The sequence below is a fragment of the Rutilus rutilus genome (assembly GCF_951802725.1).
Source record: "Rutilus rutilus genome assembly, chromosome: 6".
Taxonomy (NCBI): Eukaryota; Metazoa; Chordata; class Actinopteri; order Cypriniformes; family Leuciscidae; genus Rutilus; species Rutilus rutilus.
Genome location: NC_140214.1, coordinates 3650178 through 3673478, shown reverse-complemented (window position 1 = coordinate 3673478; position 23301 = coordinate 3650178). Strand labels below are relative to the sequence as shown.

Below are 23301 nucleotides of genomic sequence, written 5' to 3'. Positions count from 1 at the left end.
GCACACACACATCAGGTCAGAGCACACACACGTCAGGTCAGAGCGCACACACACACACACACACACACACACACACACATCAGGTCAGAGGTCAGAGCACACACACATCAGGTCGGCGCACACACATCAGGTCAGAGAACACACACATCAGGTCGGCGCACACACATCAGGTCAGAGAACACACACATCAGGTCGGCGCACACACATCAGGTCAGAGCACACACACATCAGGTCAGCGCACACACACATCAGGCCAGCGCACACACATCAGGCCAGCGCACACACACATCAGGCCGGCGCACACACACATCAGGTCAGAGAACACACACATCAGGTACACACACACAGAGAGTAGTGTTTGAAGAATGGTGCTGTCATCAGTGGGTCAGGTGTAATTGTGTTTAGCGCTCCTCCTGGAAGCGGCTGTGGACGGCAGACTTCTGTCCGCAGTGTAAGTGGAGAGTAATGTTATCCGTCTCTGTTTACTGAAAAACACTTAAACTCATCGCTCTAGTGTGTGCAAGCTTATTACACGCTTTTAAGGGATTTCACAAACAAGTGATAACAAGTGATATCCTTACAGTATCAGACCAGAAAACCAGTTGCTTTAGGTTGCATTTGCATTGCAAAACCAGTTGCATTTAAAATGTTAATCTATAAATGGGTCATTTATTATTATTATTATTATTATTATTATTATTACACTACCAGTAAAAAGTTTGAAAAAATATGAATTGCAAAGACTTTTAATGTTCAGCAAGGATGCATTTATTTATTTTGATCAAAATACAGTAATATTGTGAAAGCAATTTTTTTAAATATTTATTTTAATATTTTATGTGACCAATGTTGGAAACAGTTGTGCTGATTATTTTATATATATATATATGTGTGTATGTATATGTATATGTATAAATGTATATATGTATAAAACCTGTAATACTTTATTCAGGATTCATTGATGAACAAAAAGTTAAAAAGAACAGCATTTATTCAAAATAGAAATCTTTACTAACAATTTAAATCTTTACTATCACTTTTTATCAATTTAATGCATCCTTGCTGAATAAAAGTATTAATTTCTTTCAAAATAACAAAGAAAAAAAAATTACTGAACCCAAAATTTTGAACGGTAGTGTAGAATACTTGTTACAAAAGATTTCAATTTTGAATACATGCAGTTCTTTTAAACTTTTTATTCATCAATGAATCAATAAACACATAAAAACAACATTAATAATAAATCATCATATTAGAATGATTTCTGAAGGATCATGTGACACTGAAACTCTGTGTCACTCTCTGTCATTGAGTAATGATGCTGAAAATTCAGCTTTGATCACAGGAATAAATTACATTTTAAAATATATTCAAATAGAAAGACATAATTTTAAATCTTAATAATATTTCACAATATTACAGTTTTTTCTGTATTTTTGATCAAATAAATGCAGCCTTGAGCAGAAAAGACTTCAAAACATTAAAAATAATAACATTTCCAAACGTTTGACCGGTACTGTATATCTAAATAGAAAACCATTATTTTAAATCATAATAATTTTTCACAATATTACTGTTTTTACTGTATTTTGATCAAATAAATGCAGCCTTGGTGAGCATCTTATTATATATATATATATATATATATTTTTTTTTTTTTATAAAAAATCCAAACAACCTCAAACTTTTAAACAGCAGTGTAGCTTTAATTAAAATGAAAGTATCATAATTTACCATCAATTCCCTCAGTGTGAGAAATGAACCAGAAGGAAATATGAACCAGACACTTGTTAAAAGTTAAGATACTGTATAGCACTACATTTTGATTAATATGATAAGCAACATAAAGAGTTCATGTGACAATGTAGCAGAAAGTTTTTACATATAATTTTTTTAAATAAACTGTACTCAGTATACTGTATATGCTTCCTCTTTCCCAATATAGTCCAATGACACAAAAGGAGTGTACCATCAACAATCCCTTCTCTTTCCCCCTCAAAGCGTTCAATAAAAACTGAATCGATAATCTGGGATGTTTTTGTAGTGCTTGTGTAGGTTTAGTGTCTGCTATAAAAAAAGTTGTTGTAAAAGACAGGCCAAGAGATTCCACTTCACGCAGTAAAAACATTTTCAATTAAAAACCTTTCAGCAATGTGAGAGTTTGATAAACAGGCACGAAACGAAACATTCATAAAATGTTTCTCAGGCAATTTATAGGCTGGCAATTAAAACAAGCGCTTGGACTCACCTCTCGAAACCAATCTGTCGTATTGACTTCTCCCACGCCGAACCTGGTGAATAGAAAAGATAAAGCTTTACTATAGAGTTTTCCAGAACACTGATAACCGCCAGCGCCGAGGGCTTTCATTAAACAATGACAAGAGAAAAGGTGAGTCTCCTTATCAAACTACAGGGTCACCGAAGGTCATTAATGAATCTAGTGATGATTAATGTGACGAGACCTTTAAAAAGAGCAAAACACTATATTTAAAGAGAAACGCTCTTCGAGCTTCAATTACTCTTTGCTCTTTAATTTATTAAGCTGATTTCTGAATTAAGAACAAAAATATATAAATAAATAAATAAATATATAAAAGCATTAACTGATACCAGTTTAGTCCTACTGATAAAAATGTATGCATTTATTTAACAATATATCAACCATATTTTAATTCAACCAAATAAAAAAAAGAATAATTAAATAATTAAAAAATAATTCTAGAAAAAAATAATAAAAATATAAATATATAAAAATAGACGTATACCAATATAGTCATATTGATAAAATGTACATATTTATTTAACAATATATCAACCATTTTTTAATTCAACCAAATTTAAAAAAAAATTAAATATAATATTTAAAGATATTTATTATACATAGTTACACATACATATACATACATATATATATATATATATATATATATATATATATATATATATATATATATATACACACATACATACATATAAATCCAAACATTAACTGACACCAATATAGTGATATTGATATAATTAATACATTTAACACATATCAACCATTTTTGTAATAAAAACAAATTAAAAACAAAATAAAATATAATATAATAATAAATAAATAAATAAAAATAATTCTAGAAACATTTATAAAAAACATAAACATAAATACATAAAAATACTTATACCAAATATAGTCATATTGATCAAATTTATACATTTATTTAACAATATCAACCATTTTTGTAATTCAACCAAATTTAAAACAAAATATAATAATAGTAAATAAATTAAAATAATTCTAGAAAAATTAATAAAAAACATAAACACATAAAAATACTTATACCAAATATAGTCATATTGATAAAATTAATACATTTATTTAACAATATATCAACCATTTTTTAATTCAACCGAATTATAATATTTAAAGATATTTGTTGATTCCTGATATACATATACATACATATAAATCCAAACATTAACTGACACCAATATAGTCATATTCATATAATTAATACATTTATTTAACACATAAACCATTTTTTTAATTCAACCAAATTAAAAGACTTAAAATAAACAATTAAAATTTAAATAACCATTTAAAATAACTTTAAAATAAAATCAAATTAAAAAATATATATATCAATAGATCACATTAACTGAGTCATATTGATATAATTAATACATTTATTTAACATTGCTATATTTTAAGTTGCTGTGATCTTGCACACTTAAGCTGTAGACTTTACTATGGTAAAGAGCACACACACATCAGGTCAGAGCACTTTACTATGGTAAAGGGGGTTTTAGGCACTTCATGTCTTGCCTAACAATACCTCTTAACCATGGTAAAATCACTGTAAAGCATATTGCTTTATGTTTATTTTATTTATATTATTTGAAAAGGGACAGTGCACATCAATTGCCATAAGCACTTGTGTCTGCCATCCGTAAAGTCCGCTCAACTTAGACGTGTCTGTATTATTTACAGTAATCACAAATCAATACGTCAGACTGTGTTTCTTCGCAGATTAGGAGAGTAATTATAGGTATTGAATAGCTTAAGTACTGTTACAGACGGGACTCGATATCACGTTCAAATCACACCAATATAACGCCGACAGCAAACCTACTGGGAAGAACCCAAATGTAATGAGGATCTATTTTCAGAAAGAAAAAGGAAAGACAAACGGATGTCATTTCATTCCATTAAGGAGGATCGAAACCTTTCAAACGTCACGGTCAAAATTCAACAAACACGATTCATTCTGAACACCATTATCACTGTAACTAATGATAATGACGTGTTATCATGTTGGAGATACTAGTTAGACACAAAGGTGACTTAAATGTGACACTGTGATAAATGATATGATATATTATGATGGACACCCAGACATACTGTGTTAAGTTCAAATGTCAGGACAGAATTAAAAAGAAAGTGTCTAAATAAAACAAAATGTCTAATCATCAGCTGTGAAAAGGGTTATAAATGAAAAGGTGAACCGCTTCCCAGAATCAGTAAATAGTCTTCAGTCTCTGCGGGACGTGAGTAATGTCTTTTTGTTCAGACGGGAACAATCGGAGGGTAAAGACAAATCTAAGTGGCACATTTCCCATAATCCTCTCTCACAGTTATTTAAAGTCAAGCTTGTGGCGAGATAGACCAAACATATCTTCATGTTTAACTGTTCCAGTACATTGCATTAAAACTGGGCCTGGAAATGAGAAGCCCTTTGGTATTTCTTTCAAGGTTCATTAATGGCATATTTGTTTTGCATATAAAATTTTCAAAGCATCAATAAAACGGTTCAGCCAGAACCTTGACAAATGGTCGTTTTTAGCTGGTTTTGAGGTTATAAATGTCTAGGGGCCCTATTTTAACGATCTGAAACGCAAGTATCAAACGTGAAACGCAAGTAACTCTGTGGGCGGATCTCTTGCTATTATACCGGCGGGATAAATGACTCTTGCGCCCGACGCAAATCTAAAATGTGTTGGTCTGAAGTCGCTTCATTACTCATAGGTGTGGTTTGGGCGTAACGTGAAATAAACCAATCAGAGCGACATCTCACATTCCCTTTAAGAGCAGGCGTGCTTGTTCCATGGCGGATTGCTATTATAACGGCGGATTTGCCAGGAGCGGTTCACAGCCGAGGAGACCGACGTTCTCGTCAGGGCCGTAAAACACAGAGAAGTGACATTGGGGATGGAGAAACACACCCAAATTAGCTTCGGTTAAACAGGCGTATGATAATTTGGGTAAATGTGTAAGCTAGATTTATGCCAATTTTTTCACATCTTCATGGACACCACAATGATTTCCCTCATGTGGTAATATTTTTCCTTGTAATTATGTATGGTTTTCTAAAAATGAGAACTGCTGTGTCTGTGTGTAGATGAGAGAATAAAAGTGTATGTGCGTTGTGCACACGCTACATTGATTATGGCCAAGCATGCGCCCTTAAAATAGCATCTGAATAACACGCGCCACTGACTTTAGACGAGGTTTCTCCTGGTCAGTGGAGGAATTGTTTTCTGAAACTGCAAAATAGCACCAGGGAACGTTTGCGCCGGAACACGCCTCCTCTTTTCGCTGAACCGCCCCCGGGAGCGCAAGTTCATTCCCTAATTTACCGACGTGCGTCTGTGGAGGGAAAAGTCTGCTGTGCGTCGGGTGCAAAATAGGAATGAAACATGCGTCGGTGCACAAAGTCAATTGCGCTGGGTTCAAGATAGGCCCCAATATCTCAATCTAATGTTCCCCTTTGCCGGCTGTCAGAGAAATATATTGTCAGTTCATCTTAATTCCACTGGTCCATAATTCATGTCTGGCAGTGAAATGCTAAAATAAGCGTGGTCAGCAAAAGGAGGTCAGTGGAGCGATGAAGGTCAGAGGTCAGTGACCCCTGAGCACAGCTCTGTTCTCCTCTCAACGGTGAAGAAGAGGTCTTTATTCCCAGTGTGAAAGACAGGAAGACTAAGGAGGATTGGGTTTGTTCTACTGATGTGTGGCCAACTTGCTCAGAACTGTTCCTAACTTGATAAGCTATTAAACCGTTTCACAGTCACACACACGTCCATAAAGCTTATTGTCTGGGACCTCTATGGGCTAAAAAGGTTTTACAGTCATATGCCATAAGAGCGAATTTCACAGAAATGTCCAGGTCACACATCTTTTAAGATTGAACATTAGTCTGGGGAGTCTGCTCTGTACTTTCTACTGCCCAAGAGGCGTGATCAGCGGCCATAGTTCAAATGACACTGTACGCAATTGGATAGTCCTTCAACCAATCAACGATCCAGACAGGAAACGTGAAATCAAACGTGTTGGTTTGTAGCATTGATCAGCGGTTTGCAGAAGCAGCAATGGCATCGAGCGATTTTTGCAGGTTGTGCAAAAAAATAACACGCCAGCTGGATAAGCCAGTTTGTGATTGGGACCTCGCAGATTTGTAACGGAAGCAGGATAGAAGAATGTGCAGGTTTCCATATATATATATTATTATTATTATATCTTATTTTATTTTTGTTTTTCATATATAATAAAATATATTTAAAAATAAAATGAATGTTATTTTATGTTTTTATTTATATATATATATATATATATATATATATATATATCATATTAAATATATAAATAAAAAAACAAAATAACATTTATATAATATATAATACTATATATATATATATATAATACTATATATATATATATATATATATATATATATATATATATATATATATATATATATATATATATATATATAAAATATATTTTTTATAATAAAAATATTTAATTTATTTTTATTTCATTTTTTTGAGTGACATGTGACCTTAGACTGGGTTAAACCCAGCCCGATCTGCCGGCGATTAAGTAAATATTAATATAAAACAAAATATAAAATAAAATTATTTTTTATTATAAAATATATTTAATTATGTGTTAAAAAATAATTAATCAATAGTAAAAAAAAATGTATTAAATAAGATACATAAAATAATTTTTTTTTTTTTAAATACACATTAAATTGAATTAAATTATTTAAAATAAAATAAAAAAATCAGCAACAACTTTTGCCATGCCAGTATAATAATAATTCTACTAGCACAACTTTCTAGTCATCAACACTGAAATAACATGATCAGTTGACGACACTTTATTATGAAGCATGAACTTCTGGAAACCTCGATGAACCATAAAGTAAGGAAGTGTAACTTACAGCTGAAGTTAGAACTGATGGTTTCTCCAGCCAGCAAACTGTGGATTGTGATTTGATAGATGATGTGGATGAAGAGGAAGCTCATACTGCAGAAGCATAAAGACATCAGCAAGTGCCCCGTGTGGCCTGGAGGAGAAACAGCAACAGAACAACCATTAACCGTCAGTCAGTTCTTCTGATTCGTGTCCGACATGTTGATGAACCATTTTATCTCAGACTTACTCATGGAAGTCATAGCGGTGTAGTGAAAAAAATACATTTTATCATTATTTACACCCTCATTTCAAAAAAAATAACAGTAAATAACAGAATTCCATCATTTTTAGGTGAATTATTCCTTTACTCCAGAATGAATGTTTCCTGTAATAAATGTTTTGCAAATCATTTTGGACAAAAATATCTGCTAAATGACTTAATGTTTGTTAATATTTCATAAGAGACTTAGAGGGAGAAAATGTAAGAGTTTTAAGACCAGCACAAATTAATACATACATCAAAAACCCATGCAATCGCAAAATAAATCATGATCTATATCAGGTTGTTTTTTTTGTTTTTTTTTTACATGCTGCTGTACACGTTCAGATTTAAAATGCTCAAGAGATGTTTTATTCTGGTTATGCATATACTGAAATTGTTTAATGCACTATATCAATAGGCCTACATATGAATTTGAGGTCAATGGATATTGGACTTTTAATTATAAACCAGCAAGAAATCCACCAGGACTCTTATTTTGAAAAGCATATGCGTTGCGTTCAGCTGCTCATTCAAAAAGAAGGAGATAAAACATGAACTCTTACAACCATCTACAACATATTATAATATAAACACCATAAAGTAAACATTGTCATTATTCATTAACAGTAAATAAGCAATCGCATGACATAAATGCGCATTATTCATTGTTTGCAAACTTGCGAACATTGTTTGCGAACTGCCTGTGGCTCTGAGCCTGTGACATGTTTTCATTTTGAACGTGAAGCACTAGTATTTATTTGATTAAATCATCGGCAATTCCTGTTTTCCGCTAGTATTTGTTTGATTAAATCATCCGCAATTCCTGTTTTTCTGTCCAAAATGCCCAAAAGACTTTTGTTATACCATTTAAGGGATTAAAGACAAGACTAGTTCCAGACTAAAATGCATGATTGAGCCGTTTTAACAAAAAGCAATTTGCAGTGACATATCTTAAAATAAAATAAAATAAAATAAAATAATTAAACATAACATAAAATAAATAACATTTAATTAAATATAAAATAAAATTAAATATATATATATATATATAAACTAATAAAATAAAATATGATATATTATATATTAAAACTAATATAAAATTAAATAAAAAAATGCATTAACTAATTTTTGGGTTATAAAATATATTTTATAATATATATAATAAATAATATATTTTTGTTTTGTCTTAAGATGCACACAATTAATGTTTTTTTCTAAGGCAAGTTTATAAAAGCTACTTAAATGTCCTAAATGAACCAAGGCTTAATCTAAGCCCTGTCTGTAAAACCAGGCCTTTAAAACTAACATTTGATCTAACTGAATTTTAGACATTTTAAAGACTTTTATTAAGGACCCACAGGGAAGCAAAATTCAGATGGAACACAAATCCGCTTCTAGAACGTAACGCAAAGATCTCAAACAAGTTGAGAAATAACTAATGAAATCAGAATACATTCTAATGAAAGCGTGGATGTGTACACGGATCCGGCTGCTCCACACACGTCTTTATAAAGCAGCTCCAGCTATTTGAGCTGATGCTAATGGAGCTTGTGTTACTGCTTTCCCTCAGCTGAAGCGTTCGCTGTTGTTCTTACAAGACCAACAACAGCTAATCGTGAGAGCCTCTTTGTTTTAGCACTCTCAAATAGCATAACACCAAGGTCAAATGAAGTATTAAAGTATTTTTAGAGTGTTTTTCTCTACCAACAATCGATATTTTCCGATGCGGCGCGGGCCTGAGCATGGCTGCGCGAACCATCACATGTAATGCGTCCTAATGGAGATCATTTTAGCCACAAGTGAGACATAATCGTAAGAATCCAGACGGTGAGAAGCGCTGCCAGATGCTGGCTATTCGTCCTCGGCCTGGGATTCGACTTGTCCTGATTTACTCTAGAAAACACACAGTGTGCAAAATCATTTGTGTTCATTTGTCCCTAACCGAGGTGAGGGGTTGTTAGTTTATGTGTAGTTTAGCAAGCAGATCTCTGCCAAGACCCTCATCCATGCCACATATTTCATCCACATTCAATGCATCTCAAACCCTGCATCTCTCCTGGCTGCCGTAAACTTTCAATTGACGGTGCAGTTTTTGCCACCACTGCAGCAACTTCAGGTTTTATTTGGGGCCTTAAAGACTCCAGCGGCCTTATAACCCTGTAAAGCCTGACATATGAAATCAAAATCAGCAAAAAAGTACTGTTTATTGAACCTCTAGAAAAAAAAAAAAACAGGGGGGGGGGGGGGGGTAGATATTATTTGACGCATCAGGCTTTTATAGTGTGATATAGTGAGGATAAAACAGTTCAGTTTTAGTCAAACTGAAGATAAATATACAATTTGGAGCAGATTTTTATATGGCCAAAAGCACAGGGTCAGAGGTCACTCTTCCGCCAGAACTAGACTCGCGTACGGATGTTACCGGAAGACAGTGATTAAAGTTTATGAAGGTATAAATATGGATATTTTTCGCACAAAAACGCATGGTTTTGCTTCAGAAGGCCTTTATTAACACCCTGGAGTCGTATGGATTGCTTTTTATGATGGATGGATACGCTTTTTAGGTACCATGCACTCCCATTACAAAGCTAGGATATTTTTTATATAACTCTGATTGTGTCCAAGAAAGTCATTTACACTTAGGATTGCTTAAGGGTGAGTAAATTATGAGAAAATTTTCATTTTTGGGGTGAAATAACCCTTTAATTTTGTGGGCAAGATGTTGACGTCTCAGAATCTCCTTCAAGAGTATTTTGACATGTAAAAACATTAAGGTCATTGGCTCGATTCCTAAGGAATTTACATACTAACAAAATGTAAAGCATCTGTCAAATGTGTAAATACTGGATAAGATAGCGAATGCACACAATGGGCCCTATCATACACCCAGCGCAATGCAGTGCCATTGTTTTTTGCTAGTTTCAGCCCGACGCAGTTATCATTTTCACGTCCTGCCCCACATTGTTTAAATAGCAAATGCATTTGCTCCTATTTGTGCGCCCATGGGCGTGCTGGTCTGAAAACGAGGTGTGTTCTGGTGCATTGTTGGCGCGTTGCTATTTTGAGGCAACAGAAATAGACTGAGCCATTGACCGACTGAACCCTGCTCTAAAGTCAATGGCCCAATATTTTATTTTTATTTAAAGAGCGCGTTAGTAATGTGCGCCTATAGGCGGGTCCACAACGCATGTACACTCTGCTTATTACACACACAGGGACGCACAGCAGCACGCAAACATGCCAAATATTTAAAATAAAAGGATTACAATGAAAAAGATTATTATTGTGTACATAAAGATATGGTGGAATCCGGCTTGTCCCGTAGATGTTCTGCTTGCGCACTTTTACCTCGCGCACGAGCAGATCCGTTTGCGCTCTGGAGACGCGTTCGGTCTTTCCACGATCAAATTCCGGCATGTAAATAGCGAATCCGCCATGGCGCGAGCGCAACTGGCATTTAAAGGGAATGGGAGATGAGACTCTGATTGGTTTAATGCACGTAAATCCCAAAACACACCCATTACTCATTAAGAGAATAGGGACAACTCTTTTAGACCATGCGCCTGGCGCGCCGACCATTTTTCCCGTCGTTAAACTAGCAAAAGTGGATTCGGACTCGCCCTGAGTGAACTTGCGCCCTGCGCTTTAGATCATGCGCTTAGATCATTAAAATAGGGCCAGAGAAAGCTTAAATAACATCTGCCTACTGGGTTTAAACGATGGAAGGAAAATAAAAGGTTACAGCAAATGCCTCAAATACACAGACACTTGGTAGTTTCAGACAAAGATGAATCAAGCCAAGAGAAATACGACATAAAAAGTCACTTTATCTCCCTTATCTATATTCCCAATAACTGGAAGGTTTCACGCTTAACAGAACCTGACAGAAGACATCGACTCACCTCAGTGTTGAGATAACATTACAGAAAAATACAGCCAATATCACACAGCTTCAGACATCAGATAAAACACTTGCCAAAACTGACGAATTCTTCTCCACTGACTACAATAAACATCTTCAACCTTAATAAATCAGTGTTTTTTGAGTAGACATATTCCTTGAATCATATGAAGATTTTAATCGTTAATATATATATATATATATATATATATATATATATATATATATATATATACATACACACACCCCACTACGGTACTATACATTTTTTTTATTCATCAAAAATACAGAAATAAACAGTAATATATTATTACAATTTAAATTACCTGTTTTCTATTTTAATATACTTTAAATTATAATTTATTCCTGTGATCAAAGCTGTATTTTCAGCATCATTACTCCAGTCTTCAGTGTCACATGACCCTTCAGAAATCATTCTAATATGATGATTTTTCTTCATCAATGTTGGAAACAGTTGTGCTGCTTTCTTTTCTTTTTATAACCTGTGATACTTTTTTTCAGAACTCTTTGATGAATAAAAGTTAAAGTATTTATTTAAAATAGAAATATATACACACACACGTATAATAACTTTTTAAGTATAACTTTCCAGGCATAGTTTAGACCTAAAATGTGCTGAAACGTGACCGGGATACAAAAGTGAACTCAATTCTATAAAGACTATCAATGTATTTGATCATAGGAACAGAGTGAGTCATTCATTCAAAGCCTCTGAACTCTTTTGTCTGGTAAACAAAGCAGAAATACAGAAGTGCGTGTGTGAATCTGGGTTTGCATGCACCACTTTTTCCACAGACACCTGCAGGCATTTCTATTTTCCAATTGCATAATCAAAAATCTCATATTAACAGCATCCCAATTTTTTTTTTTTTTTTTTTTTTTTATAGTCTCCAATATTTGCATATTCCCACAGCCAGAATCCCAGTAAGGCCTGATGAATCTGTGTGAATCCCAGCATGCATTCCTCTTACTATGAGCACAGGTCTACTGAACTATTGATGAGTGCGAGTAGACCACTTAAAATGTCCTGTCCTCTTCCTCTTTCTTCTTATTCCATGAAAACCTTCTCTTATACATAATTAACAATCGGCAAACAAGCATCCGAACGCACCTCCATGAACAGAGCAGAAATGGACCATAAAACAACACCGTACTGACTCTAATGTATATTACATTATATTTAAAACAAACTTCCTACTGTTCAAAAGCTAAGATCTCTTTGTTAAAGCAATTAATACTTTTAATAAGAAATAACCCATTAAATTGATCAAAAGTGACAGTAAAAACATTTATATTACACAGATTTCTATTTCAAATAAAGGCATTCTTTTGAACTTTATACCAATATCTTTATATAACCTTGCAAAATTATCAGGCACAACTGTTTTCAACATTGATAATAATCAGAAATGTTTTTTGAGCATCAAATCATCATATTAGAATGATTTCTGAAGGATCATGTGACTGTACTGGAGTAATGAAGCTGGAAATTCAGCTTTGATCACAGGAATAAATTACATTTGACCAATATATTCACATAGAAAACAGTTATTTTAAATTGTAAAAATATTTCACAATTTTACTGTATTTTTGATCAAATAAATTAAGCCTTGGTGAGCATATAAAGAGACTTTCAAAAATTTGAAAAATATGTTTAAAAATGTACAGACTTTTGACCATTAGTGTGACTAATGCTACAATTAAATTCAAAGAATTAATTTCACCATGTTGATTTGTTTCTAACATAATTTATGCGTACAATTCGACCCTGCACTTTCTGTTCAACCCCAATTGTGACATTTTAATATGCACATTATTTCTTTGACATCATATTTAAGGGAGTGACATCACAAAAGTGTTTTGGATCACATGATTCAAGCCGAGTTAATGTTTCTCTTTTATATCGGTCTTAACAAGCTCTATTATGGGATTTAACCGATCAGTTTCTCTGGGACTTAAATCTTCCTCGTCTCAGTGGATTAACACAGATTTAATAATAATGTTCTTGTCAATTATTCAGCGTGATCAGCACACCTTCATTACACCCTAAATCTCGATTGTCCTCTCGAGCGCATGAAGTTCTTCCCTCTGAACACAAGCACGGATCATGATCTACAGGGCTGTCGTGGTTTCAATGAATGTTTTGTTAACGCTTCTGCTCCATTAGATTTCCTGCATGAGGCACTAAAGCCGGGTTCAGGAGGAGACGGATGTTCTTCGGACTGGTGACACTTAGGGAAGAGTTAGTGTTGTCTTACCTTGCATGGTGATGCTGGAGGGCTCTGGGAAGAGAGGGATGAGGAGGAGGTAGAGGAGGTAGATGAAGGACAGCACATTGTACCTGAACAGACATGCTGTGGAGAGAAGATATCAAAACACATATTATTAGAGTAATCTAGAGTACATATATAGATAAAAAAAAAGCATACGTACTGCATTATACATTTTTAACAAACATAAAAAAGCCTTAAATGATGCTTACGTTGATGAGAATATGTTCAAGTATATGACCCTGGACCACAAAACCAGTCACATGGGTCAATTTTTTGATATTGAGATTTATACATCATATGAAAGCTGAATACATAAACTTTCCATTGATATGGTTTGTTAGGATAGGACAATATTTGGACGAGATACAACTATAAAAAAAAAAAAAAAAAAAAAAAAAAATCGAAACATTGAGAAAATCTCCTTTAAAAGTTGTGCATTTATGTTGGCGATTGTGCTGCATTCACTCACAAAAATAAATGTTTTATATATTTATGGTTGGAAATTTACTGAATATCTTCATGGAACATGATCTTTACTTCATATCCCAATGATTTTTGGCATAAAAGAAAAATGTATAATTTTGACCCGTACAATGTATTGTTGGCTATTGCCACAAATATACCCGTGCGACTTCTGACTGGTGACGTGATCCAGGGTCAAATATATATAGACTGGATGGATGGATGGACAGACAGACGGAAAGAACAATGGATGGAAAGATAGATAGATAGATAGATAGATAGATAGATAGATAGATAGATAGATAGATAGATAGATAGATAGATAGATAGATAGATAGATAGATAGATAGATAGATAGATAGATAGATAGATAGATAGATAGATAGACAGACAGACAGACAGACAGACAGACAGACAGACAGACAGACAGACAGACAGACAGACAGACAGACAGACAGACAGACAGACAGACATAGATAGATAGATAGATAGATAGATAGATAGATAGACAGAATGACAGAACGATAGACAGAACGATGGATGGATGGATGGATGGATGGAACGATAGATAGATAGATAGATAGATAGATAGATAGATAGATAGATAGATAGATAGATAGATAGATAGATAGATAGATAGATAGATAGACAGACAGAATGACAGAACGATAGACAGAACGATGGATGGATGGATGGATGGATGGAATGATAGATAGATAGATAGATAGATAGATAGATAGATAGATAGATAGATAGATAGATAGATAGATAGATAGATAGATAGATAGATAGATAGATAGATAGATAGATAGATAGACAGAACGATGGATGGATGGATGGAACGATAGATAGATAGACAGACAGAAAGACAGAATGAAAGATAGACAGATAGATAGAATAGACAGAATGACAGAACAATAGATAGATAGACAGAACGACAGATAGATGGATGGATGATGGATAGACAGACAAACAGACAGATCATTAAATCTGATTTCAGGATTCTTATTTTTTTCAATCGGTTTTCAAAGTATAACTTTTTTTTTTTACTTTGGTTTGCATCATTTTGGATCTGCCACGATTTAAAGTACATATTAATACATAAACACCATGATTTTCTGTAAAGCTGCTTTAAAACAACCGTCAGCTAATAGATTTGACTTGTATTATTAACATTTTAATATGAATATCACAATGCCTGTGAGAATACGCTCTCGTTCACAGGCCTTCAGTTCTGCCACACACGCTGAGAGTTTTCCAGAGTTTCCTGATTCTTTCTTTCCATGAGCCGTGAGCTCGACCCTTCACTGCGCTCAGAGGAGTTAATAACGTGAAGCTGTTGTGACACGGCTGGATTTTAACAACTAGACTCTGAGTCTACTAGAAAAGCAATCGCATTCTTCAGCTCGAGTTGTTGTTAATCTCGCATGTTTGCCATTTTATGAGCAGAGACAGGGAATATTACACACATTTATTTCACTACCAAACATGGACCTCATCTGAACCTGACAGCAATTACATCCTATTCTCTGGACATGTCCAAACACGCCAGATACAACACGAGTACCATTACATCACACCGTTAACAATTACATGATCAATACGTTATGACAACATAGGTTTTTACATTGCTTTAACTCAACAAAATAAGTTAAGCAATTTTCAACTTTTTTTTACAAGTTATACAAGATTCCATTCATTATTTTAAGTCAGTTTCATGTAATTTAAGTGTAAATGACTTTAAGTCCAAGTTGAGGGTACTTTAAAATTTAAGCAAGCAATGTAAAAACAGCCAAAATACTAATTATATTGTTTAGGATTGGTAAATATCCAATATATCTCTAACAAAACCCAAGAACGACAATAAAAGTGCAGATATCAGGACCACAGGGATTTTCCTCTGCTATTATCAGTAACAAGAGTCGTAAATATTGAAACACACTGGCACAATATGGAAAGGTGATATTAACAAGAAAACTAAAATCCAGTGTAAACACAAACAGTTTATGTTCACATAAAATAAAAGGCTCTGCAGAGACAGTTTGTGCCAATTATGGATATAGTTATTGTTAGGAATTTAATGATTCTGCCTCCGATTTAACGATTCCAGTCCCATAATGATTCCATTAACGAGTGCTTAAGTACTATATAAAATAACTATTATGCAATAGTTATGGGAACATACTATTTACATATATTACAAACCAAAAATAAATCAATAAAACTGTATTTAAACTATATTTTTCCCCGTTTTTGAACAAAATTGCACTTCAATAATAAAACCTCGAATTCAATGCAATTCATTCAGCATTTTGTCAAAAGCATGTGTGAATAGAAAATATTTAACACAGTCATTATTAAAAACTGAACACAATGACCTTTAATATTTAAACACTGAAATGAAGAACCAAAAAATGTAAGAACCTTTTTCAATATACAGCCAACGCTATTGTTAAAATAGATATATTAAAATAAATAAATACTATAATAATTATAATAAAAATAATATCTGATACACACACACACAAACAAACTTAAATTAGATATTCTAATTAAAAATATTTGATTAGAAATATACATATATTTCATTATATATGCATTGCACACACACACACACACACACACACACACACACACTACAACCCTGTTGTAAAAATGATTAAAATAAATAATAAATTAGATATTCTAATAAAAAATATTTGATAAGGAATATACATATATTTCATTATACATGCATTGCACACACACACACGCACACACACGTATATATACAATTTTGTGTGTGATGCACAGTAGCCAATATATAGTAATGTATAAGATTAATTAACTATCAACTATGTGCAACAGAGATAATATAATTTGGAGTCTGTAGAAATATTGAGCCTATGACAGAAAAGCGCAGTGCCGCTGGTTCAGGCGGACAGCAGACACACTGGTGCGAGAGAGATAAGTGCAGGACCACTAAACACAGAGATGGAGGCCATTAAACTCAGTCTTATAGATTACAGCACAGACATTCATCCTGATAATAAACCAAGAGCAGCAGCGCACAGGAAAACACACGGTTAGACACCGGTTCAGTCCGGATCGCGTCACCTGAGGCCAAAACGCTCAAACACTCTTGAAAAGTTGAAAACATTATGTGAGTTTTGCACAAGCAAACACCACTCTGTAACCGGAAGCCAGGCCAAAATATGAAAATGCATCAAATACTGTATTTTTGAAAAAACAATTGCACTAATGCATCACATACTGCACTGCACAAACACATATTTTCTTTTTAACATGATGCTTCAGTCATGGACAGTTAACTTGAGATGATAATGAAAATGTGGCTAAATCAAGATCCCATCTTAATTCCTTCACAACGCTTCGGTCATGTAATTCCCTTTAGTAGCAAAACCACACTGACCGCGTTCAAACCATGATCCATCTCAGGAATAATTGATGTTTCTGGAGAACTGAAAGCCTTTTCAGAGTGACAGCAGGAGAACTACTACACTTTTACTCATTTTCTGATTTAAACCACAGACCTTTCGAAAAGACCCTGCAATAGAATTTCAACCAAAAAACAAACTAAATATGTATTTAGAGTATTGAAAAAAATGTGTGTAGAATTTTCACTCAGAAACTTTGAGTAAATTTCACGGACGGACGGACGGGAGTTTATAGCTATAAACACTGATATCTATGATTGCGATCAAAATGTAAAAACTCTTCAAATAAAGATTGTATCCTTACATCGTTACACCAGTAGGTGGCGACAAGTGACTGTTAGAAAAAAAAAAGATTTGTCATTGAATCTTTCATTCAAGAGACTTGTTCAAAAATGCTGATTTATCCAGTAATGAAACAAGTGAAGTCTTTATAAGTGAGTCATTGAATCATTCATTCAATATTCATTAAAAAAACCAGATTTATTCAGCAATGAAATAAGTGAAGTCTTTATGAGCGAGTCGTTGAATCATTCATTCAATATTGATTCAAAAACGCAGATTAATCCAGTAATGAAACAAGTGAAGTCTTTATGAGTGAGTCATTGAATCATTCATTCAATATTCATTCAAAAATGAAGATTTATAATGAAACAAGTGAAGTCTTTATGAGCGAGTCGTTGAATCATTCATTCAATATTCATTCAAAAACACTGATTTATTCAGTAATGAAACAAGTGAAGTCTTTATGAGCGAGTCATTGAATCATTAGTTCAATATTCATTCAAAAATGAAGATTTATAATGAAACAAGTGAAGTCTTTATGAGCGAGTCATTGAATCATTCGTTCAATATTCATTCAAAAACACTGATTCAACCAGTAATGAAACAAGTGAAGTCTTTATGAGTGAGTCCTTAAATACTCTCAGGAAAAAAAGGTACAAAATCTGTCACTGAGGCGATTCCCTTTCAAAAGGTCCACCTTTGTACCTAAAGAGTGCATATAAGTAACTTAAAGATACATATACTGGTACCAAATGAGTACATATTAATACCTAAATGATACATAGAAGTTTATCCCATCCCAGTGACAGCTTTTGTACCTTTTCGTCTGAGAGTGAATTATTCAATCAAGAGTTAAAAAGAAAACTATTCAAATTAAATATACTGTTTTGTTTAGTTGCCTATTCAGAATCATGACCTCTATTTAAAAAAGAAAAAGAAAAAAAAGTCCCTCAAAGATGTCTTGATCTCAGAGATGTTAGTGCTGACGTCTGAACATGAACATTATTTGTTCCTGTCCGTCCCCTGTTATCTTTCCAGCGGATGACCTTTGCTTAGTACTCCTTCAAGCCAAAAAATAAAATCATCAAATATTAAAGGTGTTTACGATAATGGGCAGCCGATTCTTCTCCGCTCTGATGCCACATTATTAATTCATGCAGTTAAAACGACTTTCCACCGATTAATGGAGATGCTCCACAGCTTGGCAATTGCGTTTGGAAGAAAAAAAGAACGAAATGACTTAGGCTGTCAAGAGATACATTACCATCTTACAGAGTGCATCTTATCTGTACCTATAGGAAGAATCCGACTGAGAGAAAGAGTGTGTGTCCGCGTGCATGTGTGTGTGAATTGCTGAGGGCTAATTATCTATAAATGAGGGAATGTGAATGTGGATTAACTGTGGGCAACCACAGATCTGATTAAGACCCTTAAACACACTGTAAAGCTTCTAGATTAATATCATGATGGTAAAAGCGACCGTAAGCACCAACAGTGAATCCAACAGCGTAAAAAAAACATCAGCAAAAGGCATAAAACCTTCGCGAATAACATGTTTTCAATCATTTAAATAACATGTTTTCAAAAAACTAAAACAGCACAACACACACTTCAGGCATTACGATTATTTCACTGTAAAAAAAAAAGATTTTTGTCTTGCTTTCCGGTACGAATAAAATTCCTAAATCAAGATTTTTTTTTGAGAAGACATTTACTTGAGAAGCAAAATGACTGAATGACTTTGAGTTATGCTTAAAACAATATATATATGAATAAACACTGCAAAAAATGATTTTCTTGGTATTTTTGCCTCCGTTCAAATATCTAAAAGTTCTTAAATCAAGATATATTTACTTGAGAAGCAAAATTATTTAAGATATTAAGTATATACTGTGTGTGTGTGTGTGTATATATATATAATTAGCATTATTTAGTTCCTGTTAAAAAGTAAATGTTTATTAAAAATGGCATTTTCAATAACAATCTATATGCACGAGTCTCATCTGTCAAGAATATACAGACAGGAGTGATTTGATATGTGGGACATTTTAGAGCAGGTGTCAAAAAATGTATAATAAAATGAGTGGGGGAAATGTGAAAATGTCTAAATAATGATCACTAAAAAGGATCCTACACAGGCTTTAATGGAATCAATCAAAAATGAAAAATAATAAATAAATAAAACAAACTTTCCATATGTTTTATGCAAAAGTCAATGGTGTCTCTCCAAAACACTGAGGGGTTTCAGTGTATTAGTCAGTCAATAATCTATGAAACACCCCACAGAACGGTTAACCAGCCACAATCAGGCAAACTACAGGAAAATATAGAACAAAAAGTCAAATCGTGATTCATTAGATGAATTAATGAATGTTCAGCCTGGTATGTTTCACATTAGATGACATTAAGAGAAAGTTCAGGCATAAAAAAAATGGCATTACTCTATTAAAACAAAATGGACGCATGTTATTAAAAGACTTTATGGAGCAACCAGAGAATTGGTTAATTATTGTAACATGTTATATTTGCCTACTCTGCTCTCTACTCACAGCCAAAATCTTATATCATATTATTTTGTTAGGTAAATAATCTACCCAATCTTTATCTACTGAAATAAAATAATGCATTGGGAAAATGGAAATGCGCATATTGATGAGTTGTCATAAGGTCTATATTTCAGCAACTATCAAGTTTTGAGTCAAAACTAATTATGCAAATGATTGTGTTCGCTAACAGTAGCTTTGTATGTTGGTTTCAAACACTTCCATAAATTAAGACAAATTGACATTTACATCCTAAAAAACTGCAATTTTAATCAACTCAACTACAATTTTTGAGCCATTAACAATGATTAACCCCCTTTACTGTTTACAGAAAACCCCTTAAATAGCCAACAATAGATTTTAAATGCAGATATGTTATTAAAAAGGTATTTTGTTTCTTCACAGAAGTATTCACTATATAAAAGCGTGACAACTAGCCCCAGTTTCTCCAATGTGCATTTCTTACACACTTTTTTTTTTGTACTTGCATGGGCTCAAATAAATAAATAAATAGATCAAATTAATTAATTAATTTAACATTTACTTGGTGATTAATATGAACAGAGTGGTACTATATTAGATTTATATATCATAAATATTATACTATATTATTTACTATAATTATACTATATATATATATATATATATATATATATATATATTTTATAGTATATTATATTATACTATATTATATTTTACAAAAATAATTTCTACCAAAAGTGGAAAGAACTTAAAAATGTACAACTTTTCAACTTCAAAACTTAAGTTCAGTTGCTGCATTAAATGGTTAAGTAATCAAACTGTTTTTACAAGACATTTCAACTTAAATGATATTAAACTGACTTAAAAATCGAGTTCAATCTGGTAACTCGTTAAAAAAAGTTTAAATTGCTTAGATTAATTTACCGAGTAAAAGTAATGTAAAAACATATGTTGCCATGACTTATTGATCATATCATTTTTACAGTGAGTATATTCGATTTTATAAGTTTACAAATGGAACCATTAAGAAATAGCAAATATACTAACGCTAATGATGTGCAGTGTTTCTTTCTGCACGTGCAAACTTCTATTAACTTCCTTTAATTCATAATCTAGCACGTTGTTTCCCCCGCACCTGCTGCGTAACGGACACACCGCGCTAACGCTAAACCCCAGGTGTTGATGGAGACACTCACCTGCCGCCAGACACACCGGCAACAGCACTCTGAAGACCAGACCACACACAATCTCAGAAGCCATCGCTCTCAGAAGTGAAGGATGTCAGATGTCCTGGATCCGGGACAGGACGGCATCCTTCGAGCACCCTTACTCTGGATCCTCCATGCGTCCTGCATGAGTCCCGGCGGACACGAGGTGGACACTTCCAGTTAAGAGCTCCCTTTTGTACAAATAAAAACGCGTTAAAAGTCTGTCTCGAGTGGGTAAAGTGTTGAATCTAACTCATGCTGAAATAAAAATGCGTCTTCGTCCAGGTTTTCTCGGAGCGCGCGGCGGACATCAGGCTCTCCAGCGGTGCGCGCGCGCGGGATGCGTCCGATAAAAACGCGTGTATCCTGAGAAAATGTATCACAAAAAAAAAATAAAAAAATCACTTCGTATCCTGAGGTACTAGTGCGAAAACTAGCACTTTAAGAGGAAATAAACTGTCCCCGGAGTGACTTTTACGCGCTCATATTGACGGTGTGCAGGAAGACTTCCTCACTTCATCTCCACAGTTGCTCTGAGAGCCACAGGCATTCCGGTCACAGACACACGCCCGATCATAAGTGATCCAGCACGGGTCCAATGAGAGCCCGCGGGAGGAGGGTCCTCGGGCCCCTGAGGGACGCTCCATTTGATTGCTGTTTTACTAGGAACTCATCATCATTACAACGGGGCTTCTAGAACAGATCTTATCACAGTCATGCACTCTTTTTTAGCTGACTAAGTCCACTAGGAAATAATATGAGCCTGTCGAATATATGGATTGATAGATAGCATATATATATACAGAAGTGGCCAAAAGTGATGTCTAGGGGGAATATTTGTTTTTAATGACCTTACAAGATCAACTGAACCATCAAAATAGGTTTATTTTTATTTTTATTATTTGTAGTATTTTTTTTTTTATGTTAATTATGAGGGAAGTACAAAACACTAAACTTGGTAAAGGTATTTATCTGACAAAATAATTTGGCAAAAAAAAAAAAAAAAAAAAAGGGTGAACTATAGCGGTTTTATTTTACTTCGTTGCTTCGTACTTTACCATACTTCGTTGGTTCTCTCTTGTTTTTCCATATTCATAATTTCACATGGTTAAAAAAAGTTAAATAAAAGTAAAAGACAAGGAAAAAAATAATAAACTTAAGGATCAAAAGGTTTCATTTATTTTATACTTCAGTCCTAAACTTTGATTGACTGAGCAGTGTTCCACATATACACGTATAGGCCTATTTAAGAGAAATTAATATTTGAATTAAGCAAGGATGTATTCAACTGATCAAAAATACAGTAAAATATGTATAATGTTGCAAAAGAATCCATTTTAAAGAAATGCTGTTATTTTTTCAAAGAATCCTGAAAAATACATATCACGGAGGGTTTCCACAAAAATATGAAGTGCCACAACTGTTTTCAACATTGATAATAATCATAAATGTTTCTTGAGCAGCAAATCAGCATATTAGAATGATTTCTGAAGGATCATGTGACACTGAAGACTGGAGTAATGATGCTGAACATTCAGCTTTGTATGGAAACTTGGTATTTGCAAATTTGATCTCACAATTCTGACTTTTCTTCCTCAGAATTGAGGATTCCTCAGAGTTTCCTCAGTGCAACTGCGAGATGTAAAGTCCGAATGATGAAATAAACGTGCAATTCTGAGAAAAAAAAAAAGTCCACAGTTTTGCCATCAGTAATAAATACACATTTTAAAATATATTCAAATAGAAA

At 33.6% G+C, this 23301-nt stretch overlaps 1 protein-coding gene across 1 annotated transcript in view; it reads right to left on the bottom strand.

Annotated features, from left to right (window-relative positions):
• The window catches only part of piezo2b (piezo-type mechanosensitive ion channel component 2b), a 107551-nt gene extending 85305 nt beyond the window's left edge, over positions 1-22246 (bottom strand). Inside the window, exons 1-4 of the mRNA XM_084412371.1 lie at positions 21543-22246; positions 13626-13721; positions 7209-7334; positions 2249-2291 (exon numbers count right to left, since the gene is read on the bottom strand). Of these exons, the coding sequence (XP_084268497.1) occupies positions 2249-2291; positions 7209-7334; positions 13626-13721; positions 21543-21606 (329 nt within the window). The 5' untranslated portion in view covers positions 21607-22246. The remainder of the gene's footprint in view (positions 1-2248; positions 2292-7208; positions 7335-13625; positions 13722-21542) is intronic.
• Positions 22247-23301: the final 1055 nt, after the last annotated feature.